We start from the raw sequence: 26,076 nt of genomic DNA, 5'->3' as shown, positions 1-26,076 counted from the left end.
CAGGAGCGGGCCCGCCGGGCCCGACGGCGCTCGGCCTGCGCCCGGCGGGCCCGGCGCGCGGCGGCAGCGGCGGGCGGAGGCGCCATGGAGCCGGCGGAGGTGAAGGACCGCATCCTGGAGAACATCTCCCTCTCCGTCAAGAAGGTGGGAGCGGGAGCACGGCGGGGGCTGCGGACACCGACCCGCGGTGCTGAGGGGACTAGGCCTGGGGACACCCCTGAGCTGTGGGAGTTGGGGACAGCCCTGGGGAACCCCTCTGCCGGGGCTGCGAGGTTGGGGACAGCCCTACGACAGTCCTGGAGTCCGGGGTGTAGGCCGGTGCTGTGCTGTGGTGGACAGCCCTGGGGACACCCCTTGTGGGAGTGGGGACCCCCCTGTGCCGGGGACAGCCGGGAGGACAGTCCCTCTGCCGGGGCTGTGAGGCTGGGGACAGCTCTAGGAGAGCCCCTGGGGCTCCCTCACCCGGCTCTGCCAGGGCTGTGGGCCTGGGGATGGCCCTGGGGACCCTCCTCTGCCGGGTTATAGGGCTGGGGACAGCCCAGGAGACCCTGCTCTGCAAGGGCTCTGGGCCTGTAGGCAGCCATGGGGACCCCCCTCAGCTGGTGCTGGGGACAGCTCTGGGACCTCTTTCTGTCCTGTGGCTGAGAATGGGGCTGTGGGCCTGGGGACAGCCCCAGGACAGCCCTGGGGACTCCCCTCTGCCCAGGGGTGCACGTGGGGGCTGTGTCTGCCAGAGGTGCAGGGCTGGGGGACACTCCTGGGGACCCGTCAGACACACACCACTGCCATGGATGTTGGGTTGAAGGATGGGTCCCCATGGACCCCCTGCCTGAGGTGTGGGGCTGGGGGACAATCCTATAGACCCCCACACCCAAGGAACATCCCAGGGATACTGATGAACTCTGATACAGGAGTGTGGGGTCAAGGGCACTTTTGGGGGTGTCCTTGGAGACCACCTATGTTGAGGGTGTGAAGTTGGATGCAGCCTTTCTGGTGGTGGGGGTGGCACATCTGGGGTGTGGGGTCACCCCCAGGACCCTCTGTCTCAGTTGGTTGGGATATACTAGGATTCTCCCACCCAGGGTTCCCCTTTTCAAAGGACAGGACTGGGGGGACCCCTCTTCTGGGGGCTCTACTCAGGAGGGATTTGGAGTCCAGCCTAAAACCGTCTTTCTAGAGGTTTTCCCTCCAGCCAGGCATGTCCAGGGCACGGGATAGAGGGGCAGGACCTGGGACATTCTCCCCATAGACAGAGGGGATGTGTTGTTCATTCCTGTGCCCTGCTCTGTGCCCTCAAAATAGGGCTCTGAACACGTGTGCTCTCACCTTCTCCTTGCCTCTCGTTTCTCCTCGGATGGTTTCTTAAAGCCCATCCTGGTGGTGGAAACATCTGTGAGCTGGCACAGGGGGGACCAGGACAGGCACAGAGAGGACCAGGATGCTGGAATCTTTGGGAAGGCCAAAGGAGTGCATTGTAAGGACGTGCTGGAAGTTTTGGTTTGGCCCACACGTGAGCTCCAACCATCCTTGAAAAAGAACCCCTGCTCAGGAGCCAGGGGAAACAGGAGTTTCATTTGTGTTTGTCCCAGGTTTTGGGGGAAAGGCTGTCTGGAGTCACTGTTGTTACTCCAGTTGTTGGGTTTCCTCTGCCTTATGGAATAGGAGTTTTCCTGTGCTCTGCAGTGTGTCCTAACACAGATTCATCCATGAAAACTTGTCCTATGAAGACCAGCACGAGTGAATTCTGGCGCTATTAAGAAAGGGATGGCTGGACACTGCCTCTGGGGCATAGGATGGATGTGCAAACCTCTCCCAGCTTTTTTCTTCCATGGATGACCCTGACCTCTGGTCTCTTGCCTTTTTGTCCTCTAAAAATTAAGGATAATCTTGTATCTATCTGGAAATCAGTGGATGTTCATCCTGCTCTGAGCTCTGTCACAATGCTCTGCAATGCTCCTGCCTCAGTTTCCCTGTACATATAAGGAATACAACTTCCCATGCAGGACTGGTCGGACATAATTTATTTGCATTCAGAAAATCCTTGGAAGATCACGTTTGGAAATGCTAAAAAATCAACATGATGTTTATTTTAATTATTTTTGTGATTGACGAGGACTCTTCAGCTCCAGCTCTGCCAACACACCTTGGCCTGCCCGATCCCTGCCAACTCCTGTCTTGGTCCAGCAGTGAAAATTTTGGGATTTTCCAATCCTGTCTCTTCATTCTTGCTCAGAGCAAAACTCAGGGAAGTGTAGGAACCTACTTCAGGGTGATGGATTGATTTCTACCATCCTAGTAAAATCAAACTCAGGCCATGGTGAAATCCCACCCTACTTTTTTACCCCCAGGATGCAGTTCTCCTTCCTCAGGGAAATTGCTATGGAGCTGCTACCTCTGGAGAGCACTGACCTCTCTGACTTCAGCCTGTAATCCCTGATCCTTTTTTTCCCTGTGAGTGGCAAGAGTAAAGTACTAGGTTAAGGGAGCAAGTGGCTTTGTGCTGGGAAATCCTGCTCTCTTTCATCCTTGTCTTGAGTAACTCCTTGGCGCTGGAATTGTGTCATGGGGCTTGGAGTTTTCCGAGCATCCTGCCTCTGATTTTGAAAGCTTCCTCACAGTGTGGGTTGCTCACTCCTTACTTTCACCACCGGTGCAGGTGTGGGATGGAGGGTTTGGATGTGTCTGTGGTGATGGTGTGGGTTTTCTTTTCTCGGCTGCAGACCCAAAGAGGAGAAAAAATGCCCTATTTTCATGGAGTTGCCATGGGGGAAGCACCCTGTGCTTGGCAGCCTCGGATGGGGAAGAAGAGCAGCAGCACAGCCCTGGGGCAGTGTTTGACACTCAGGGCTGTGACAGTATCTGGCTGTAATTTCAGTTTTTACCAGTGCTGCTGGATTTTAGGGATGGGGAATTTGAGCACAAGCGGTGGGTGAATTCTGTACAAATCCACAGCAAAAAAATGCTTTGATTCCAAGCAAATCCCTCAAACCTCAGTGAACAGGACCATTTCTCTTATTTTCCTGGAAAGACATGAGGGATGGAGCACGGATGGAAAAGTGGCAAACTTGCTTGCAGAGGGTAATTCCAACCTGTGGGATTCTCTGTGTGTTACCAGTTACCAGTGGGAGATCAGTGGTAGCTCCGCCATGGATTTTGGAGGTGTGAGGTCAGAGGTGTAAAGTCAGGCCTCCACTGCAAAAAGTGAGGAAAACACCTACCTTAGGCAAAACAGGCTTCTCCAACCAGAGAGATGTCAAGAGGTTTCTGCTCTTGGTGGCCTCAGGAGAGGCTGGGAAAGCTCAGCACTGGAGAGCTGGGTCCCTGCTTCAGTTCCAAGGGAATTGGGAGCATGGTTTTGGTTTCCCATCTACTGCTTGTCCTCTGTGTCCTCCCTGGGAGCTGTAAATTAATTCCCAGAGTGATGCTTTCTGCACAGATGGACAGTGTTACTTCTGTCTTGTTACCGTTTCTTTTCCCTTTTCCCACTCAGTTCCACTCCTGCTAAGAGGGCCATGTTCCAGCTCAAATTACTGCACAAATTAATGCCTAACCCTTGCTTTTTGTAAAGATTTAGGGCTTTATTTTTTTTTTATATTTTATTTAGGGGCAGAAGGCTGGAGATGGGCATGTTATGGCTCAGTGTGCAGGCCCTTGTTCACTCAAGTGCTTGTTTCCTTCTAGGAGATGCTGCTGTATGTGGTGGCAGTGGGATGAGAGCAGCTTCCTGGTGCTGCCCAGGTGGACTCTAAACACACCAGAAATGCAAACAACTTCAAATCCAACCTTGGCCAAGCATCTCCTGGTAGCCAGGAGCTGTTACAGGTTCCCTGGTCCATGAAGCTGGTGGTTTGTGTTCTCTTGGGTTTTCCTGGACATTCCCTGGGTTCAGGAGGGGTTTAGTGCTCTCCTACTTGGGATTAGGTGGTGAAAATACTAAGTCCTTAAACAGTGTTATTGTTGACAGTTCCAGGAGCTGAATGTAAAAATCAAAAAAGAGGTCAGAATCCCAGATTTTGGGACTCCTCTCTGGTTTCCAGGCCATTCTGCTGGTTTTGAAGGACACACGTTGCCATGAACCCTGGAGCAGCTGATCCTTGGTGCATGTCAGTCAGGTGGAGCGGTGGTTTTTGCTGACGTTGCAGGAGTTCTTGCCAAAAGCTCTGGCTCTGCTCCATTTCTGCATGACTTTGGGAAGGTTTCCACTGCCCTCACAGCAAGTTAGTGCTGAGCCCTTGCTGCCTGTCTCTGGGTTGGATTTTTAGCCCTGTACCTTTGAAATGCCTTTGCAGTCTCCTGTGCTGCTGAGCTCTGCTGTGACACCTCTGCTCCTGCATGGTGAGAGAGGGTGGGTTTGGGCATGGCTTAGTATCCCCGTGCCCTGGAGAGGAGCAGGGAGCTCTGGAGTGGAGCATCCCTACTCAAATCACGTAGGGAATGTGCTCATCTCTGCCTGGCTGGATTTATTTAGCTCAACTGCTGTGACATGGAGGCAGCAGCTCTGGAGATGTAAAAACAGCCAAACAGTCTCTTGCCTTCTGTTCCCTGCTGAGGGGCACCTCGCTGGCTCAAAGACCACAGGGGTTTTATCTCTGCCAGGCTCTTTCCTCTCTCTCACTCATCTCTCCAGGCCACATCTGTCGCTGCTGCAGGGACCACTTTAAGATGATAGTCCTGCCTGTTCCTTTGCCACGTGTACCACGTTTGCCAGCTGCCAGAAACCTGTGGGTGAAGGTAGCAGCAATCTCATGGAGCTCCTGAGTTGTCCGTGAAGACAAGACACAAGGGTCACCCAGGTGCTTTTAACAAGTCCACAGATGTGTTTTGGTGGGCCTGCAGGGGCTTTGTCTCTGTGGTGCTGTGGTTCTGCTCTCATCACAGCTGTGTATTGCTTAGGTTGCTTGAGTATTTCAAGGTTTATCTCTTTAGAAATTCCTCTTGCCTCATCCCAGCGATCAGGAAACTTCCCTGCCTGGCCATCCAGGAGCCACTCTGGTAGTCACACTGACCACCACAGGTCTTGTGATGATCCGAGGTTCGTTGTCCACAATTTCAAGGGGATTGGGTTCTGCAGGTACCTAAACTGACGTTTGTCCTCTATAACACCCAAAATCAGCTCTGGAGCTGAGGGTGGACAACATTTTGTTCTCCTCCCTCTAACACAAAGTGTTTCACTGGGAGGGCAGTTGGTTTAGGAGGGTGAATTTTGGCCATGGTTTTCCTGAGGAGCTAAAGCAAGGCCTCTGAGCCTCTCTGCCTCTGATTGCACAATTTTGGTGGCTGTTGAGTGATTTCAGCTTTCTCCACTTGTGGTGAACTGGTCCAAGAGGTGTAACTGAATTAACCACGGGCCAGAGACTGTGGTCAGTGGGGAAGGACTCGGAGCTGCGATACCCAGCGTGTGAGGGAGCATCAGCTCCGTGGGACAGCAGCACCTTGCTTGCTTCTGGTGTGTTTGCCACTGGACTTGTTTTTTTTTCCCCATAATATCTATTTTTTTCTGTTATGCTGAGCATGTGACCTTCCCATCTGCCTTTGGTTAGCTCAGGGATCCTGTTCCGCTGCAGCCAGTTCTGTGCCTGGCCCCTGCTCTGCTCACTCTGACAGAGGAACAGGATGCTCCCTAAGCGTTCCCACTGGAAAAAATCCTATCCTTGTCTGAGCCACACATGGGTTCAGCCTGCTGCAAGCTTTGCTGCTTAGAAATAGTGAAGGAAAGCCCTGGAAAAGCCGGGGGGGGGTGTGAGCTGAGGAGCATATGTGTCCCGGGAGGTGACAACCTTGCTGGCATTGGATTGGGAATGCATCAAAGCTCAGTGTTTCCAGCAAGGAGCAACTTTGCTGTGGGTTTCAGCTTCACCTGTGTCAGGCTCCTGTCTCTCCACATTTCCAGGCTGCTCCAGTGGCACTCGTGGTGCCTTCCAGGTGCTGATGCTCTGAGTGTGCCTGGTGTGTTCTTCCTAGCAAAAGCCCAAAGATCCAGGTGATGCCCATGAAGTGGGAAGCTGGGCCCTGAGGCCAGTACTGGTTTGGAAGTTTGTTGTAAGGAATGTTGAGTCAGATCGTGTGTGTGACTTCCAAAATGTCCTGCTAAAGCTGAGTTTTAGGGGTTTGTGTCATACAAGTGTAAGAGAGAGACTAGCACCCGTGCCATGAAATTCAGCCTGCTGTTGTGGATGGTGTGGAAAACTAGGAGTTTTCCAGGTACAGGAGTTCAGCCTCCTCTTTATCCATTTGCCATTGAATGTCTGTACCCCCTTAGCAGGTATGAAAGTGACAGGTCTGAGGTGTCTGTCCTGGCCCTTCCCACTGGGTCTTCCCTTGGCACTGAGCTGTCGTCGTTTGGGACAAGATCAGTCGCCCTTTTTTGTGCTCCCTGGAGCTCCAGGATTGCTCCTGAGAGTGCTGAGCTCTTCCAGCTGGGGAAAACCCCTCATCTCAGTCCATGAACTGTGGGCGGGAATGAGGGTTTTGAAGCACCTCTCCCCTCTCTCATCCCAGTTAAGGAGCTGAGGAGTGCAAGGGATGTTTGTTGTTCTTTCACCGTGTTTGCCCTGGCAGGGAAATACCAAGCAGAACAAGTGAAATGGAATTGATGTTGGACAGCTGCTGGTGAAGCATCTGCAGGGCAGATTTACAGAGGAGAGATGTGGACTCAGTTGGGTTGTGGCCAGCCCTGAACAGATCAGGAGACTATTTCAGTATTCCAATAAGTTTTTAGAATTACAGGAGAGATTTCAAAGGAGCCACCACAAGAATGATTAGATTTGGGAATGGGCTTTCCAGAACACCTCCCTGATGTTTTGTTGGCTTCCCTTCTACGGATCAGCCTGGAAAACTTCACCCTCGTTGAGAACCACTGCAATTAACAGGTTATAAAATTGTGCAAGGAAAAGCCTCTCTCGTGCATGCCAGCGTGGAGCGGGGTGTGTCACTGCCAGAAAAATGAACTTGTGATTGATAAACAGCAATTAAATAATTAAATCCTCCTCCTCCTCCTCAGTGGGGATGAGGTGCGAGTGTTCCCCGGTGCCAGCCAGGTCTCTGTTCCCGTTGGACAAACACCCTCCTGCTCCAGGCTCTCCCAGGTGTGTTCAGCCCGTGGCTGAGCTGTTGTGGCCCTCTCCCCTAGCAGGTTCTGTCCCACGAGCGCTGGTGCTCAGACCTGCTTGGGGTGCAGAGTGGTCCCGGTGGGTGGATGGCAGGAATGCCTTCTGCATGCCAGCAGTGCTTATTTTGGCCACAGGAATGTCTATAAATAGCCGCGGGTCAGGGCTCCAGGCATTGCCATGCCCCTCATGAGTCCTCCATCCGAGCCAGCCTTCAGCCCTTCCTTCTGGATTTGGGGTGCAGAGGAGACATGGGGAAGAGCATCTCTTCAGAAAACCCAGGGTGATGTTTGTAACCCAATTATTTGCCTCCTTCCTGATTTCCCTGGCTCCAGCCCGGCTCACTGCCCAGCTGTGTCAGGGAACTGCTTTGGGGATGCCTCATGAAGTTTTGTCACCACCTCTCAGACAGGTCTGACTGCTGAAGGAGGGGCTGGTTCAATTATCCATGTGTGTTTTATAATTATTTACAGGAGACTCCATATAAACACTCCATAAAATGCCATTTTTCGGGGCAGTGTCACATCACTCCTGCCATCACCATGCTGAGGGGCAGGTGCTGGGATCATTCCCCATGATGCTTGCGGTTGTACTTCCTACAAAATTGGATCTTTGAAAAATGGTGCAGCTGGACTTTGTTTCCCAATTAGAAAAGCTGTTTCATCCTAACTTTTCTCTGTGTGTCTTCACCCTTCTTCCCAAGCCAAAAACACCTCCCCATCAGCTTTTGCAAATCTTTCCCCACCCTGGCTGGAGGGATGACTGCACCCAGGAGATCCCAAGGCTTGCTGTGTCTTGTTTCCTCGCTGGCCAGGTGGTGGCTGGGCAGGGATTCATCTCCCTGATCTCTTTTGGGAATTGTGCTCCAGTGAGCTGTGCGTGCCCTTGGCTGGTCCCTGGAAGCCTTGGGCTGTGTTTATTTTGGAGGGATGCTGGAAATGGCACCATCCCTGGGTGCAACGCTGTATGGGGCCGTGGTGGCACATCTCAGTGGGAGTGAGCCCTTGTGAGCTTCCCTGTGACCCGCAGCTCCTAAAGGGCCGTGACTCGGAGTGCCAGAATCCCAATCCCAAGCTGCTGAGCACGCGTTTGCTGCTCGCTGGGCTGGTGTGACCCCGTGACTCAGAGCACAGCACAGTCACACCAGCTCATCCTCTGGCTCCTGATGTGCCACAGGGACAGGGTTGAGCCTTTTGGGGTGGGTTTGCTCTGGATATGGCCATGGGGCTGGGTTTTCCCGCAGCCTCCCCGGGAAGGGGGATGCAGGGGGAGCTGGTTTGTGCAGAGCAGGAGGCTCAGGGCTCCTTGTGGAGCAGCTAAAAGGGACACCAACCCTTGGTGTAACACAGAACAAACCCTTCAAAACCTAAACCCCTTCCTGGGGGAAGATTGGGCTTTTCTAGGGAAGAGAAAGCCATTTTTTAGACGCAGACAACCACCATTTGCTAATAGTTTGCACCCTTGGATGACGGGAGCAGGTCAATCCATGGAGAGGGATGGGAGCTGTGCACTGGCTGCAGGAAGGAGCGTGACAAAGTTCTGAGTTATTTTGGGGGGGAAAGGAGGAAAGAAAAAAGAGGAAATATTTCTATTTCCTCATCTCTTTTGCTGCCCAGGCTTGGAGTGTCTTTGTCACGAGGAATTCCTCCAGTCAGAGGCACAGACAGGCTCCAAGTTCCCTCCACACTGACCTCCCCAAGCTGTGTCTCCTTTTTTTTGGTGGTGAGCTAATGAAATGCCTGATTCATTCTTGTTCCCCCCAGCTCTCCCCCACAGCTGCATTTCTCCAATCCAGCACAGAGCCTGCAGAAACCTCCTCCAAGGAGTGCCCCAGCTCCCTGCAGAACCCACAGCCTGGTTGGGACAAGCTGGGAATTTCTGCCTTCAAATGCTGGCTCATGTCCTGTGAGACCTTTGCTTCTGCCTCAGTTTTCCCAAAAATGGGATATTTTAGTGAGCTCCAGCTCTTGGAGATCATCCCCATGACTCCATCTATCCATCACCTGAGGAATATGGCTCTAAATTATGATTTTCTTTCTTCCTCTGGTGTCCTTGCTGCAGCTTCAAACACTGGCTGCAAGTACCTCCTGAAATTTTTCTTAAATAGTGGGATTTTAGGGCATTTTCCTCTCTGTTTCAGTGTGGGCTGCCTATGAATAGTGGGAATCTTCTGGAACAGCTTCCCCCCAAAAATGGATAGGAGCTACTGAGCTGAAATGCTCCAGGTCTCACCTGGGTGTTGTGAAAACCCCTGTGGATCTCCGGAGCACCCACAGGTGCCTCTGCAAACACCACCTTGTTGTGGATCTGCTTCCCCAGGGGATTCACCTGCGGAACAGACGGGACAGGGACAGGCAGAGCAGGGCTGTGCCATCAGACAAGGGAACTCTGGCTGCGATGCTCCAGGCTCAGCAGTTTGTTCCCACGTAAGGGCTGGGACCAGCTCCATGCAGGAACATGCCTGGCTCCCCATCTTACCTAAGAGCTCCAGAGGGATTCAAGGTCTTCAGACCAGGAGGGTGTTGGAGCTTGATATGTTTATATTCTTAAGAGTGTTGCTGGGATCAGTTCCCAGGGGCTGTGAGGTGTTCTCTGACCCCTGGATAACTTCACATCAAGTCTGGATGATTTTTCTAAAGGACCTTCTCTAGTAAAAATTCTGGAGGAGAAACCTGTTTTGGGGGACAGGTCAGACTTGACAAGCACAATAATGTCAAGTTTTACACATCTATCATCTAGCGAGGTTTGGGAAAGACGTGTCAGGTCACTAAAATAACACACATATTGTCTATAATATTGTTGTGGCTCAGCTGAGCTGTTCTTGCTTGTTGCCAGCAAACAGCCATGGCCTATCCAGCTGAGATTACATCCTGGGAAAGTAATCTCCCTGCCTGGATGCCGAGAATGTGTGAGACAGGACCTAAATAGATCCGTAAGCTCCGGGGGCAGGAGGAGGCCGGTGGGTCAGCTGGGAAGGGATATAGGATTTGGGTACAAGGGGATTTCTGGCAAAACCGAGGAGAGGCCTCATCCATGTCAGAGCCGGAAACAGAGCAGAGCTGGGGTTTATTTCTGCTCTGAACCACTTTGTGGTGGCTGCAGAGGAACCACCAGACCCCGCTGTAGTGTTGGCTGGGAGGGAAGAGGCTGCTCACCAACAAGAAGTTGATTGTTCACCCACCACAGCACTGCTGGGCTGTGAGATGTGGGGACACTGGGCAAGGTTCTCCCTGTAGTTACTGCCTTTAGGGTCCTCTCAAAACCAACAGCTATGCCCTGTAAGTAAAACCTGTGTCAGGGTTTTGCAAGCTGAGAGGTCACAAAAAACTGTTTAATGCTGGATAGGAGCGTTTTGGCAGCTCCACCTGCTCCTCGTGGGCTGGAGAAGGGCGTTCCAGCCATCCCATCTCTTCTTTTTGCAGCTGCAGAGCTACTTTGCTGCCTGTGAAGATGAGACACCGGCCATCAGAAACCACGACAAGGTCCTGCAGCGGCTCTGTGAGCACCTGGACCACGCTCTGCTGTACGGGTGAGCCTGGAGCCCACCTCTGGGATGCTGCTGTTCCCCATGGAAAAAGCCTGGTGTGGAGCCTCAGCATGGGGAAAGCATCTAGGCAGGGATTGGGGTGGAGATAATGAAGCTTTTGTTTAATTTTTCCCTGGGATTTTTCTTCCTCCAGGCTGCAAGATCTTTCCTCAGGGTACTGGGTGCTGGTCGTTCACTTCACGCGCCGGGAAGCCATCAAACAGATCGAAGTGCTGCAGCACGTGGCTACCAACCTGGGACGGAGTGAGTATTCAGTGTCCCCAGCTCTGGGCCTGGAGACACCTGGGGAGGTCCAGGTTGTGCTGAGGAGTTGGGGCTGCTGGTGGATTGAGGGAGCCATTGGAATCCAGGTTGCAGGCAAAGGAATCGCAGAATCATTAAAGGTGGAAAGGATCTCTAAGATCATCGAGTCCTACCATTAACCCAGCCCTGCCATGTCCACCACTAAACCATGTCCCCAGGTGCCACATCCACATGTAGTTTCAACATTTCCAGGGATGGTGATTCCACCACTTCCCTGGGCAGCCTGTGCCAAGGAGGTGGGAGTCCTGCTGTGACCACGTGAGGTCTCTAGAAATAATGTCACCATGCCTCGGGGTCAGGTGCTGAGGTGTAGCCCAGCTTCTGCTGCCCTGAAACCCAAGGAAAGGTTCCAGACAGATGGGAGTCTGGTGGGGCCATGCCCTCAGGAAGAGTTCCTGGCATAGGGTAGCACGTGGGAAGGATGGGAAGCCTGCAGGGCTGTGCCCTTGGGAAGGGTTCCTGGCAGATGGGAGCTCTGTGGGGCCGTGCCCTTGGGAAGGGTTCCTGGCAGATGGGAGCTCTGTGGGGCCGTGCCCTCAGGAAGGGTTCCTGGCAGATGGGAGCATTCCCTCTTGCCCCACATCTTGCTGTAGCAGTCATGTGCATGATTCTGCATTTTCCCTGCTCCCAGTTGTCCATAGCAGATGTTTGGGACCATCGAGGCCTGCTTTTGACGCAGGATGGTGCCCAGATCCTCCATGTCCTGGGCCTGTACTGGTGAGAGCAGAGCTGAGCAGACTCCGCTGTCACCTCTCTCTGCACCAGAATTTGTGTCAAATCTCACCTGGGGTGATTCACAGCCATTCTCCCTCCACCTCTCCCAGCATTTCTGGCAGGGCTCCCATCTTGCTGGGGATACACAGTTGTGTGGCTACTTCTTCACCTGTCTCTCACCAATTTTACTCCAAATCATGAATCCCTCACTGGCATTTTCCCTCCCAGATTTCCCCCACAGTTGCTCCCCTCAAATGATACAAATGAATGATCTGAGGAGTTTTAACTAATTCATTATTATTTCTAGGCTTGTTTCACTTCTCATGTATTTCCAGATAAATCTCTCTGCTGCTCTGTATTCCAGGCCGGGCCTGGCTGTACCTTGCCCTCAACGAAAATTCCTTGGAGAGCTACTTGAGGCTGTTCCAGGAGAACCTCAGCCTGCTGCACAAGTATTATGTCAAGTGAGTATCCCAGCTCCTTCTCCTTTGGGCACTGTTTGACATCCCTCCTTGTCAGAAGCCAGCCTGAATTTGCCAGTGGAGGACAAGCAGCTGATCAGGGTTTGATTTTGTTCCTTGTGGGGTTTACCTGGTTGATTTAAAGATCCCAGATGTGGACACACTGTCCTCTTATCTCTGTGAGGCCCTGCAAGCATTTCTCCTAGTTCCTGCTTTTACTCTGCAGTCCCCTTTATATTTTTCCATGGTTTCCAAGGAGCTGCCGAGCTCCTGTTCAGGCACCTGGCTCTGCTGGACACCTGGAAATGTGGCTGTAGCTCAGTTTGGGGACAGCACCTGGCTCTGCTGGACACCTGGAAATGTGGCTGTAGCTCAGTTTGGGGACAGCACATAGTGGCTGCCTGTGGAGGCAAGGAGTGGGCTGCCAGCTCTGGGGCCGATCTATGGCAGCTCAGAGACACCTCCAAAGAAGCAGAAGGGCCCTTGTAGCTGCTTCTCCTCTTTCCCACCTCTGTAAAGCTCTTTTGTTCGTCCCTGTGGCAGGAACGCCCTGGTCTGCAGTCACGATCATCTGACCTTGTTCTTAACGCTGGTGTCTGGGCTGGAGTTCATCCGCTTTGACCTGGACCTGGTGAGTGTTTGATCTGTTCTCCCGGCTCTGGGAGAGCGGGAACGCGGAGCAGGGAAAGTCCAGGGTGGGACAGGTTCCAGGACTTGGTCCAGGGTGGACCTTCCTGTTGACCTTCAGCTGAAAACATGATGCTGATGCTTTTGGGAAAGACTTTTCGGTCTTTGGGGATCCAAGAATGGGATTTATTCCTGTTGCTCAGTTCTTCACTGTTTGGAGGAGGAACAAGGCAGCTGCAGGGCAGATTGGTGGGGATAAAGGAGTTGAGTTCTGCAAGTGTGGTACGAAACCCTGGTGTCCCTCCAGGAAACACAAATCCACTGGATAACCCTCGGTGAAACTGCTGGGTTTCCTCTGAAATGGACACTGAGAGGGGACGTTCAAGGGACAGTCCCACTGTTCTGGTGGGGCGGCATTTCCCCCCAGCTGTGCCAGTAACAATGACTGGAGCCTGACTCACGCCGCGCTCCCTGCCCTGCAGGATGCTCCGTACCTGGACCTGGCCCCGTACATGCCGGATTACTACAAGCCTCAGTACCTGCTGGACTTCGAGGAGCGCCTGCCCAGCTCCGTGCACGGCTCCGACAGCCTCTCCCTCAACTCCTTCAACTCTGTCACCTCCACCAACCTGGAATGGGACGACAGTGCCATTGCTCCATCCAGCGAGGGTCAGTGGGTTTTGGGGATGGTGTGGGCAGGGCTGTGTTGTTCACACATCCCCTTCAGATAAGGCGGCAAATTTTAGACTGGAAGAGACCAAAGCAAGAGACCCAACAGCCAGACTGGGAGTCTCTCCTGTCTTACATCCTTGGGAGACAGGACAGGGGGGAAATGAGTTTAAACTAGAAGAGTTTTAAATTAAAGATGGGAAATTTAGATGGGATATGAGGAAGAAATTCCCCCCTGGGAGGGTGGTGGGGCCCTGGCACTGGGTGCCCACAGGATCTGTGGCTGCCCCATCCCTGGAAGTGTCCAAGGCCAGGTTGGACAGGGCTTGGAGCACCCTGGGTTAGTGGAAGGTGTCCCTGCCCATGGCAGGGGGTGGAATTAGGTGAATTTTAAGGTCCCTTCCAACCCAAACCATTCTGTGATGATTCTGTGCCTCTGACTGGGAGAGAGGGACTTTCCCAGGCCCCATTCCTGTCCTTAGCAAGAACTGGAGGAATCTCCCCACAGAGTGAAGGCCGTGCCTGTATCTGAATGTGGCTTCCAGGTCAGCAGGGACACAGGGCTGCAGGGGAGGTTTTTAAGTGCTTGTTTTGCTGTCCAGAGACCCACGTGTGCTGGACCTGGTGGGGAGTAGTTTCCAGAGTCTTCTCTGTGTCTGCAGTCTGGGAGACAGACAGCCAGTGGTCTCAGAGGTGCTGGTTTTTCCTGTTCATACATCTTGAGCAGGCTGATAAATTGTCCTACTCACCCCCTTATCCCTTCAGAGAGGCTGGATGTTGTTCCTGGTGACCTGGGCAGACACGTACCTTGTGCCCCATGAACCCACTGCAGCCAGAGCAGGGAGCTCCTGTCCTGCACCCATGTTCGCAGGAAGCAGCAGCTCTGCTGATGCTGTTCCTAATCCAAAATCCTGGGTTTTGTCAGTTTGAGCAAAGGGGATTCTGGAATAGAACTGGAATGGAATGAACTGTTAGCTGGATGCAGGGAATTTGGGACTGAACCCACACACAGATGGGTTCCCTCAAGACAAGGGTCACCAGTTGCCCTTGATGTGCAAGACAGAACCTCAGGTATTAAAGGTGCTGAGAAGGAACAGCCTGGGATGGGCATTAAAGTTATTTTAACAAAGGGCTTGGAAGCACAGCACTGGTTTGGGCTCACCCACATCTGCACTCAGGAAAGGGTTTGATTTCAGGGACTTGCTCATGCCAAATCTCCAGCATCCCAGGAAGCTGAGAAGGCAGGAGGAGCCTAGAAATAAAAATCAAAGGAATAAGGTTCTCTGTCCCCAGAGGGTTGGCATAAGCAGCTGTTCTGCTGCATCCCTGGGTCTGTATTCCTGCTCCTCCCTCAGCAGAGCATGTCTTGGTGCCAGACACCTCCTGCCTGTCCCTATCACTGGGTGTCCCTTGGGTTTGGCTGCATTCTCCAGCCTGTCTGGTGGATGGGTGCTTAATGCTCAAGAGAAGAGGGATTTGGAGTAGAGATCCAGGAGATTCTGGAGATGGATTTTGTGTCTGGCATCATCTCAGCCTATTCCATGTGTCCAGGCAATGGCTGTGCTGTGTGTCTCAGTTTCCCCATGCACAGAGGGGTTTGGTGCTGATGTAGGAATGCTGGACCAGGATCCAGGAGGGCAGGAATTACTGCTGCTCCTCTGGTATGGAGGAGTTTAACTTCTCCCTGTGACTATTACCATGCTCATCACTTCAACAGGAGCATGTCTCTACCCTGAGAGTGTAGGTGGAACTGGGGATTGTAGGATCAGAGGACAAGATTTTCCCTTTAATCAGATCCCTGGCTTTGCAAACATTCATGAGTCAAACATCACAGTATCTATGGGAGGTAAGTGTGAAGTGGGGAAACGGAGGCACAGAGAGACTAAATTGCTTCCCAGAGAGGATCAAGCCTTAGGTGACACTGTTTATCTGGTTTAGCTTCCCAGCAGCTTGAATAAAGGGGCCTTCCCTGTTCCCTTTCTAGCTCCCATAACACTGTTGTTCCAGAAGGAACACCCATCAGTGCAGCTGGTTTCCATTCACATCCACATTCCCTATTTTCTCATGTGTTTCAGATACCAGTGGACGATTGTTTTGTTTCTCCCCATTCCCATCTCCCTCCCCAAATCCCCTTCACACTCTCCCCCCTCCCCACTTCCCTCCCCACTACTTGTATTTCTAATCCTGAGTTTTATCCCTCATTTTTGTAGATTATGATTTTGGAGATGTCTTTCCAGCAATGCAGACCATGCCCAGCAGAGACTGGGAAGGTGGGACACGCTCATCTCTTACAGCATTTTGGTTTCCTCTCTGCATTGCTGCCCCCTGAGCTTGCTGCATGTTCCCATGTTTGTTTCTTTAACAACCAACTGCCCTGTCCTGATGGAATTCCGTACAGGCCCAAAATGTGGGATGTGCCAGCTGCCCTCATGCCATAGATTTCCTCTGTGGGGTAAAGCACACAGGGTGCTGATTGAAAAACTGATCCACCATCATTGGTTTCCTGAAAGCCCTGGAAAACAGCTGAACTAATTATGCTGCCTTTAATTTTGGGCATTTTGCAGGGATTAATTTGGGAGGTTTTGTTTTCCCTGCATCATCCTGTCCTGAGTCAAAGCTTCTCCCGTGAAGCCACAACATCCAGCACATGGCCGTGCTCAGTTTGGCTCACTACATTTGTTATTTTTATTGATTTTACCACTTTTTAAGCCCACTTACCAGCTACCTGTGGCCTTTATGGCCAAGAGCATGTGCCCAGCTTAAAGGAATTTGTTCTTCCTCCACATGCAGCCCCTGTGGACATTCTCTTTGTGCCACTGGAGCAGGACCCTGTCTGCTTCACCCCCAGAGGAAACACACCCACACTCCATCCCTTACAGCTCAAAGCTGGATGGAGCCTGATGGTACCACCTGAATATTTGGGGAATATTTGGGCAAATCTGCCTGAATTCCATGTGGCTTGCTCTTGGGCTCTAACACGCTCCCTCTTATCTTCTTTCTTTCCCCACGCACAGGGATGTCACAGAGGTGGTTTAACCTGTCCCTGGAGGGTACAAACCACATTTCCAAACCCAGGGTGCAGCCAACAGCTCCAGTGTGGGTGTTGGGTGGAGGCTGGGAGAAGCTGAGGGGTACTGGGGGCAGATCCCTCTGGATCTGAGGTGCACACAGCTCCCAAGTGCAGGGTGGTGCTGCTGGGATCCAGCACTGCTCCAGGCTGAGCTTCCTCAGCCACAGGGAAATTGTCATCAGAACCCCCTGCCAGGTCAGCTCACAGATGGATTCCTCGCTGTGGGGACAGAGCAGAGGTTAAGAAGGTTGTGCTGTTCCCCATTTTCAGCAAATGCATTTTGGGATGAAATTCTGTATTTTGGACAAAGATTGTTTTGTCTCACCAGAACCAGCAGGATTTAGGCCAAAGAAGTGATGTGGATTTGGTGGTGCAGCCTGGGAACCCAGGGCTGAAACAGCTTTTAAATGTTTTGTTTTGTTTTATTTATGGTTGGACTCGATTATCTTGGAGGATCTATCCAACCTAAGCAATTCCATGAATTTCCCTTTAATGCAGGTATTAAAACCCGATTGACTTCCCTGGTAGAGCTCACACCCTGCTCCGAGGCAGGTTTTTTAGTGGGAACAAAGTGGCATTTTGGAATCATCCAGCACAAACTGCCTGGATTAGAGTTTTACAAGAGGTTTCATTCTCCACCTCAAATCCTACAGCCCAAATCAGTCTGCCAGGGCTGTGCTTCTCTTCCCAAGGGTCTTTTTAGCTGGCTGTGGAAAGGAATCATAGAACCATGGAATGGTTTGGGTTGGAAGGGACCTTAAAGATCATTTCATTTCAATCCCTTGTCGTGGGCCGGGACACCTTCCACCAGACCAGGAATGGTGCTGGAGAAGAGAAGGGCATGGATAACCTTCCTTTAACCATGATTTTGGATGGATAATGGATAATAATAGTCCCAGCATGACTCTTGCAGCCCTTCTCCACTGCTTTTTTTCCCTCTGAAGACTAACATGGGCCCAGCTGTTCGTGCTCTGCCCCATCTGTGCCACCTGCTGTCCTCAGACCCCCATGAGTGCTGTGTTCTCCCTCCAGCACACTCCAGCCCCCGTGAGTGTCTTGTGTGAGCAGAGGAGAGCAGCCAGCTCCCTCAGGATCGCTGTTCCATGGGCTGGCTCTGTGTCTGCCCTTCAAGCCGAGCAAGCCCCTTCCCACGGCCCTAAGGCAGGGGAGAACCAGCAGCCGCGTTGCTCGCTGTCATCTTGCTCAGGAACAACGGCCCCGAGTCCCCTCAAACTCTTCCTACAGACACTGCCTCTGCTCCTCAATCCGGCTGCCGGCTCCTGGGTGATGGAGCTGTTGTGTTCAGGCATTCTCTGAACTGCAGGGGGGTGCTGGGTCTCACGCTGGCCTCCCTGTCCCTCCTCGCCAGGAGGGTGCCCACACAGTGCCCCGAGTCCCCAGCTTGGCTTGATCTGGCTCCGTGCAGGAGCCCGAGCTGGTGCTGATCCGCTCTTCCCGCCTTGTCCCTGCAGACGGAGACCTGACGGACATGCTCAGCTGCCCGCGCTCCACCGCCTCGGAGGCCAACGGCAGCAGGGCCGCGGTGAGGAGCCCCACGCAGCGCCACAACCCCTTCAACGAGGACAGGGCCGAGGCGCCGTCCTCTGCCGACACCACGCCGGTGCACGCGGCCTCCCGGGACAAGGCAGAGGCCACCCCCGAAGGAACGGACCAGTCTGAGAGCTGCACGGAGCTGGAGGTCATCAGGTAGGGACAGAGCTGCTGGCCTGAGAAGGGGTGGTAGATGTTGAGGATGTGCCACCTCCTCTATCCCAGCAAGGACGATGTTTGTGCTGCAGCCTTTATTCAGCCCTGTGGGGCTGGGCTCGGGTCCTTGTGCTGACTCCACATCACCCCCTTTCCCTGCCAATGTGTGTGTCAGAGGGCTCAGAGTAATCCATGAGCTTTTATGTGGAGCTCTCTCCAGCTGGTGGCAGCTTTGCAGCAGCTCTGGGGCTTGAATCTTCTCTCCCATCACGTCCCTCCTCCTCTTTTGTCAATGAGCTGTGGCCAAACCTGTCACAAGAGATGCCTCTGCAGAGCTCCTGGCCGGTGTTTGGGCGTATGACTCCTGCAGAGGAGATCCCCAGGGATCCCTCCCAGCCCTCAATCCAGACAAAGAGCTCAAGGCTCTGTCTGCTCACACCCAGTGATGGGGACACCCCAAACCCGCCCAGCAGGGCTGTGCTTTGTTCTCGTGCCCAGTTTTCCTGGGGAAGGAGCAGAGGAGCTGGGTTTTGCACATCATCCCACATGGCAGGCACAGGGAAGGAGAGCACTGGGCTCGCTTCCCAAGCAGGGGTGACCTGGCAGCAGTTTGGGTGCGGTGGGTGCCGGAACACTTCCTCAGCACATCCCGGTGTGCTCCAGCCTGCATCTCCCTCTTCTGGCAGGCGGGGACACGGCATTCCCACTTCTAGAGACGTCCTCCCTTCCCAGCTTCTTGATCTCAACCAGGGATTTCTCCCACATCACTTGAGCTCCACAACCATTTGTGATCCCTTTACAGCTGAAAGAAAGCTCAAGGTGCTGTGTCAGCAGTGATGCCTCTTTTTGAGATAGGTAGGAAAAAGTGTCCATACCTTGTGTCTCCTGAAAAGCAGCACAGAGATGGGGGCTCTATACAGCTGCACACTGAGCAAGGTTCTCGATAGAAGGATTTCTCTGCAATAGGGAAAACTGCAAAGGAATGTCGTTGGGAAAGGGTTGGACCCCCTGCGTATTTCAGAGTCTAAACAGGCACAGTGAGTGACGTTCTTCTCTCTCACAGATTGGCCAAGAAGAAGAAGACAGGCAAGAAGAAGAAGGTGAAGCCTGAGGAGGCAGTGAACAGCCCAGCACCCGCAGCGCTCGAGGCCAGTGGGGACAGCGGCGTCAACGGGTTCAGTGACAGGGAGGAGCCGCCGAGGGACGAGGGCCCCGCTGCCCCGGGTGGGCCGGAGGAGGGCGGGGAGCGCGCCGCCCTCGGCCCGCTGGCCCTGCGCATCCCCGAGATGAAGGACACGTCCATGGAGAGCGTGGGGCAGCCCCTGAGCAAGGTCATGGACAGGCTCAACGGGCAGCTGGACCCCGGGGGCTGGAATGCCGCCCTGGAGCCCCCTGGGCAGCCCTTTCGGACCGGCACGCCAGGGGAGACCCCAGATGGATCGTCCTCTGGCGACTTTAGCGAGGGGATTTCAGCCCCCATGGACTTCTACCGATTTACCGTCGAGAGTCCAAACGCTGCTGCACCAGGTGGTGGCCACCATGACCCTCCAGGGCCTGGCCAACCGCCACATGTTTCTGGTAGCCCTGAGGCTCCTGAAGAAGAAGAAAGCAGAGAGGGAGAAGCAGTTGGGGCAGTAGAGGAGCCTGAAAGGACGAGTGATGAACCTCAAACAAGCCAGACAGAAACCACCAACCCCCCGGCTCTCTGTGAGCCCAAGAAGGAGCAGCCCAGCCCTTCCCTGAGCAGTGCTGAGGACTCTGGGGTGGAGGAAGGGCAGGGCAGCCCCTCGGAGCTGACCCATCCCTCCGAGTTCAGGTGAGGATGGGTTTGCTCAGCAGGGAGACCATCTTCCAAACAATCTTGAGCTCAAGTTGACGCCTTTCCCCTTTGTCCTTGGTTTGGGGGCAAAGCCCATCCTTCTCCAGGATGAAGAGGAGGCACAAAGGGTCAGGAAGAAAAGGTCTTGGGGAGCTAACAAGTGCCCAAATCATGGGCATGTTCAACAAGGAAGGGGATCGCCCTTGTTGAAGGACTCACCCGGCCTCACAACCATGTCCATCCTCTGCTGTCTCTCTCCACAGGGTGGATAACAACCATCTCCTCCTGCTGATGATCCATGTCTTTCGGGAGAACGAGGAGCAGTTGTTCAGGGTAAGGGATCTCCATCGATCGAAGGACCAGCTCTGTGCCTGCATCAGCCCAGGGCTGAGCGCTCTTTTCTTTCCATGCAGATGATCCGAATGAGCACGGGGCACATGGAAGGGAACCTGCAGCTGATCTACGTCCTGCTGACGGATTGCTATGTGTACCTCATCAGGAAAGGTACGTCACCCTGACAGCCCCTGGGCTCAGTGGCAGGGAGGGGGGCTTCATCTGTGGCTTATCCATGGATTAGGCCACCACAGTTCGCTGCCTTCACTGCCAGTTCCCTTGTGTCCCCTGGTTACAGTAGGGAGCTCCGACTGACTTGTCCCCCAAGGAGCCCTGGGACACGTGTCCCGTGGCTCCGTGCTGCCTGGGACATGGCTCGGTTTGCAGGTCCATCGCTGCTGCTGCAAAGGGGGTCCTGTGCCCCCCTTCACATGGCTCTCTGTGTCTGTGCCAGGGGCAGCGGAGAAGCCGTACATGGTGGAGGAGGCTGTGTCCTACAATGAGCTGGATTACATCTCGGTGAGCCCGGCCGGGGCGGGTGGCCAGGGGCAGCCAGAGGCGAGTCGGGAGTCAGTTCTCGCCTGTCCAAGGGTGAAGGTGCCAGGAGCATCACAGTGGGGTGTGTTTGTGTCCATGGGGTGTGTTTGTGTCCATGGGGAGTGTTCTGGGCAGCGAACCTTTGAGACTGGGAGAGTTGAAGTGATGCCCCTTCTAATGCCACCTCTGTGGGTGCCCACCTTGCTCCCATCTTTGCATGGGCAGCGGAGTGACCACTAACCCTCTCCCCGGGGCCAGAAGCCCAGTCATCCCTGCTCTGTTGCCCCTCATCCCGTGCCTGGCTTCTCTAACCATTCCTGTGTGGCACAGGTGGGGCTGGATCAGCAGACAGTGACCCTGGTGTGCACCAACCGGAGGAAGCAATTCCTGCTCGACACGGCTGATGTGGCTCTCACCGAGTGAGTGGGGACCTGGAGCATGGAACTCTGGAATTCTTGAACTTGAGGAATGTGGGAGACTCCGGAGACAGCCCTTTATGACAGTCCTGCCACCAGTGGGAGGTTTGGGGGTTAGTTTGATGCCACCAGACAGCTGGAAATGCCTCAGGCATGGATACAACCTAAGTATCTTCCCTGGATAAACAGTCACCCCATCCCTCAGTCTGAGCCTTGGGGCTCTGGGCAATGAAGACCACGTGTCCTTTGTGTCACTCAGGATGAGTAGGGACGAACTCTTCAGTTCCAAGGCGTGTCCCCAGGTCCCTGTGTGTGCTGTCACCTCAGGGAGGTGACCATCAGGTCATAACTGGGATCTGTTCTGGGATGAGTGCCCACCTCCCAGTGTCACCCGTCTCCTTTCTGGAGTTCAGACTTTGCAACCTCCCATCACCTTTGGTCTGTAGCTTGATTTTGTGATTCTTTGGAAGACCAGAGGCCCACGGTTAAGGGGAGCCCCTTGGGCACCAGAGTGTATGAGAGAGACAAGGGGCTGTTTGCCCCAGCCTTGTCAGAAATCTCTGCCTTCCTCTCAGGTTCTTCCTGGTCTCCTTGAAGTCAGCCATGATCAAAGGGTGCCGGGAGCCCCCATATCCCAGTATCCTCACGGATGCCACCATGGAGAAACTGGCGCTCGCCAAGTTTGTGGCGCAGGAGTCCAAGTGTGAGGTGAGTTTGGGTATCGCCACCGTCGCTGCGGGTGACGAAGGCTCGCGGGAGCCTCCCTTGACTCCTCCTGGTTCTCACAGGCCTGCAACGTGGTTGTGCGTTTCTACGGCCTCGTTCACTGGGAAGACCCCATGGATGAGGCGCTGGGACCCGCCAGCAGCAGCTGCTCCTCGGCGGAAAACGCCGTCACCAAGGACGGCATCTTGCACTACAAGGCGGGGACCTCCTACCTGGGCAAGGAGCAGTGGAAGCCCTGCTTCGTGGTGCTCAGGTGGGCACCAGGGCTGTGGTCAGATGGGGCTGTTGGGAGAAGGTGCTGGGAGCAGTCTGCTGTCCGGGAGCTGCGTGGGAGGTGGAGAGGACTCATCCTGGCACCTAAAGGGGCCAAGCCACTGGTTTGGTGGCTAAAGCCACTGGTTGTGGGTGCCCAGCAGCAAGAATGTGACCCCACAGGGCTGTGTGGGTGGAGGGCAGGGCAGGGGTGGCTGTAGGACCAAAGGCACGGGACCAGAGCTGACCTGACTGCAGTTACCCCCTCTGATCTTCCCAAACGGCAGCAACGGGATCTTGTACCAGTACCCGGATCGCACGGACGTCACCCCTCTGCTCTCCATCAATATGGGGTAAGTGGCTGGTAGGACACAGCACCCAGACTCAGTGGGGATCTGGGGAGCAGGAGCTACCCGGGATGTCCAGGGAGGGCTTCTGAGCTGGATCATGACCTGGTCCATGCTGCAGGAATCCTGGCTGCTCCTGCCTGGGGGCAGGTGCCCGTTTGCTTTGGCTCCAGTGCATGCCACTGGAAATGTGCTCACTTCCTTCCTTGGATGGGGCCTCGGGCTCTGAAGGGTGACACATCCCTCTAAGAGCCATGCTGGGAGACCCACTGTGCTCACCTCCAGCTCTCCTGCAATGTGCAGAGCCTGGAGATGGTCCTCGGAGCAATCCCAGGGGATGTCAGAGATGGGAAATGGGTGTTGGGAAGAGGGGTGAGGTGCTGCCCAGGGAGGGCAGTTGGAGGCTGTTTTCAGGCTCATGCTGGCCCCTCCATCCCGCTCATCTCCCTCCTCCCCCTCTCTCCCAGCGGCGAGCAGTGCGGGGGATGCCGGCGCTCCAACACCACCGACCGGCCCCACTCCTTCCAGGTGATCCTGACAGACCGGCCCTCCCTGGAGCTGAGCGCCGAGAACGAGGAGGACATGGCAGACTGGATGCAGTACTTCTGCCAGGCTGTCTCCAAAGGGGTGAGCCAGGGACAGGCCCCAAGCGTGGGTGCTTTGACCCCCTCCTTTGCCCAGAGCCCCTTTGGCACTGCCGAAGGGAGCGGGAATGTCTGGCAGGATGGAGCAGGCAGCTTTATCCTGAGCCAGGAGGGTTTCCTTCCCCACAGGGGGCCCCATGGAGATGGGGCTCCATCATACCAGGTTTCACCCTCCCTTCCCTGCCCCACACAGGTGATCCCCCAGGGTGTTGCCCCGACGCCGTGCGTTCCCTGCTGCCTGGTGCTGACGGATGAGAAGGCTTTCACGTGCCACGAGGACTGTCAGACCAGCTTCTTCCGCTCGCTGGGCACCGCGGAGCTGACGGACATCACTGCTGTCTCCACAGAGGCCGGCAAGGAGTACTGTATCCTGGTGAGTGCAGGCCTTTGGGACCCACTGACCTGGGGCTGGGTGAGCACCCAGTGCTGACACCCAGCCTCTCTCTTGGTATTTAGGAGTTTGCTCAGGACAGCAAGGAGTTCCTGCCCCCCTGGGTCCTCTATTTTAGTTGCACTACAGAACTGGAGAGGTTCCTGTCAGCGCTGAACGTCGCGTGGAGGAACATCTACCAAGTGAGCATGTGTGGCTGCCTCACACCCTCATCGCAGGAGGGAGGGCAGAGGGGTGAATTTGTCCCTGTAGGGTGAACCCAGCTTTCCCACAAAGGGCAGGAGAGCCACAGAGTTCCTCTGGGTCCATATAACCACAGGATGTGGGATTTAGAGCCTGGCAAGACAAGCCATGAGCATCCAGTGCTGGCAAGGGGAGTGGGAGGAACCTGGGTCAGCCCTGCTGTCACCATATTCATGACACAGGCGACTTTCCCATGTGGATTTGAGGTGGTTTTACAGCGAGAGGGAGAAGGGACCGTTGTCTGTTCCTCTCCTGATGCCCCACATCCGTGTTTCAGGTCGATCTCCAGCACAAGGCCATTCTGGATGCTGCCGTGAAGAAGAAATGTGAGGACGCCCAGAGCCTCATCAACAGCGCATGGCAGCGCAGTGACAGCCTCTGCCGGGGACGGGCCGAGCGGGACCCCTGGTGTTAACCCTGGCCAGGGGAGGACAGCTCACGGGGGCCCATTTTTGGGGATCCAGGGTCTGTATCTGGCCAACTGGCACCCCAAACCCTCCTGCCATCGCTTGGTCCCCACCAGGGCCGTGCCTGCAGCATGGACCCTGCGCTCTCCACCGAGCCGGGGACACCTGGCGTGGTTTGGGGAGCAGCCGGACGCTTCACCACCTGCGCCTTCCTCCTCGTCCAGCTGCCACGGGGCAAATAATTTGCCTTTCACAGAATAATATCCCAGTAGTAGTGAGGGTGAGGGTGGGAGCGGGGTGGGCTGGGACGAGTATCCCCATTGTGGTGGGGAGCAGGACTGAGGACTTGTTCATTTTCGAACAGGGTCGGGGCGCGGAGGGGCGAGGTGGGAACACTCAATCGCTACCGTGCATGTTTTGTTGCTCATACAATCACTGAGGACGGCACCGCTCTGCCTCCTTCTCCTGCAGAGCTCGCCCAGGGCCTCCGGACACCACTGAACCCCTCTCAGCCTGTCCAGGAGCTTTGAGGCTAAGGAAGAAGGAATGGGGCCAAATCTTTGGCTTTAAAGATGGTTTTAGGAAATCTCAGCAGCCGGTTTGTGGTTTGGATGCTGGCCCTGTGCACTGGGGGAGAAGAGATGGAGTTCCACGTTCTTCAGGTGTCATGAGGGACATTGTCACGTGGCTGCCACCAAACACGTCCCCATCTCCTCGACTCACTGCACCTGAGGCCAGCAAGGACCCTTCGCCACTTGCGCTCCACAACGAGCACTTTGGGGCACAACCCCAGCTTTTAAATAATATTAATAATAATAATAACCTGGAGACCTTCTCATGTAATATACGTTCACGGGGCCTTTTTGTGGGAGGAAACGTACGTGACTGAATGTATATGTACATACATCTGCTTCCTTTCCCCCTCCCCAAATAAATAGACCTTGGTAACTCAGCCTTGGCCCTACGCCAGATTCTGCCACCAGTGGCTGCTGCTCCTCCTCCTGCCGTCACTTCGGAGCCTGTGGAATGGCTCGGGCGGGGGGTGGGGAGAAAGGGATATTTGGATGAAAAGAGGGAGAACGTGCACCTCCCATCTCCTCGCTCAACCGCAGCAGCGTTAACCCTGCGGTGGGACACGTTCGTAGGAATTACCCATCAGGGCACAGAGTCTTGATGCTTTGTCCTTGTTCATCTCTGGAGCCAGGAGTTATTCCCAGTCCCCTGGATCTGGGAGATCCAGTCCAGACAGGAAAGAAACAACCATGGGGCCAGCCCCCAGCGCCACCCACTGTCCTCATAAACCCTCCTTGACTTCTGACATCAAAACGAGGGTGTTCGGGGGATATCGGGACTGGGACAGCCACTGGCATGGGGAAAATATTGGGGCCGAGGCAGCCACTGGCAGCGGACAAGCTTGGAACATGGAGGCTTCACACGTCCTCCCCCTCAGTAACCACCGAAGTGCCTCGGCCATGGAGTAAACCGGGTCCCCGGGGGTCCCTGCGCAGCGCTAAAAATAGGAATCCTCGGCGGGGGCGGGACACCGCCGTCCCCCACCTCTCGCAGCATTTTCCCGCGGGAAGTTCCAATTTCAAAGCACCGGGAGAGGCGGCGAGACCCCCGCAAGCCCCCCCGCCCCGCGGCCACCAGCGCAGCGAGGTGGCCAGTCCTCATCCTCCTCCCCAGGCTGGTCGGGGCGGGGGGGAACGGCGTGTGCCCCCCAAAATTCCTCTCGCTCTCCGTTTCTGTTTCAATTT

General features: G+C 54.6%; 1 protein-coding gene across 2 annotated transcripts; it reads left to right on the top strand.

Annotated features, from left to right (window-relative positions):
- The first annotated feature begins 9 nt into the window (after window positions 1-9).
- PLEKHM2 (pleckstrin homology and RUN domain containing M2) lies at window positions 10-25,271 on the top strand. 2 transcript variants are annotated; one of them, XM_042022178.1, is made up of 20 exons: window positions 10-144; window positions 10,529-10,635; window positions 10,787-10,896; window positions 12,035-12,134; window positions 12,675-12,762; window positions 13,241-13,427; window positions 15,638-15,697; window positions 17,970-18,204; window positions 19,268-20,020; window positions 20,287-20,356; window positions 20,437-20,527; window positions 20,811-20,875; window positions 21,224-21,312; window positions 21,885-22,017; window positions 22,098-22,288; window positions 22,575-22,640; window positions 23,102-23,261; window positions 23,472-23,651; window positions 23,735-23,851; window positions 24,190-25,271. In XM_042022178.1, the coding sequence occupies exons 1-20, from the start codon at window positions 85-87 to the stop codon at window positions 24,325-24,327; spliced, it is 3,000 nt and encodes a 999-aa protein (XP_041878112.1). In that variant the 5' UTR covers window positions 10-84; the 3' UTR covers window positions 24,328-25,271. The 2 variants fall into 2 exon arrangements, with proteins under 2 accessions (XP_041878112.1, XP_041878113.1); XM_042022179.1 differs by lacking the exon at window positions 15,638-15,697 and having other exon boundaries at window positions 42-144.
- The last annotated feature ends 805 nt before the right edge of the window (window positions 25,272-26,076 follow it).

The sequence above is a fragment of the Corvus kubaryi genome, unplaced genomic scaffold (genome assembly GCF_017639235.1).
Source record: "Corvus kubaryi isolate FWS band 111438036 unplaced genomic scaffold, C.kubaryi_AGA036_p1.0 37189, whole genome shotgun sequence".
NCBI lineage: Eukaryota > Metazoa > Chordata > Aves > Passeriformes > Corvidae > Corvus > Corvus kubaryi.
The sequence above is the reverse complement of the archived record's forward strand: the minus strand, read 5'-3'. Positions and strand labels throughout refer to the sequence as shown.

Excerpts from the sequence above, each read along its gene's own strand:
- PLEKHM2 (XM_042022178.1), top strand. The coding sequence starts at position 85 with ATGGAGCCGGCGGAGGTGAAGGACCGCATCCTGGAGAACATCTCCCTC. Across the intron at positions 23,262-23,471 it reads GCCAGGCTGTCTCCAAAGGG|GTGATCCCCCAGGGTGTTGC; the intron begins GTGAGCCAGGGA and ends TGCCCCACACAG. Across the intron at positions 23,852-24,189 it reads CGTGGAGGAACATCTACCAA|GTCGATCTCCAGCACAAGGC; the intron begins GTGAGCATGTGT and ends TCCGTGTTTCAG.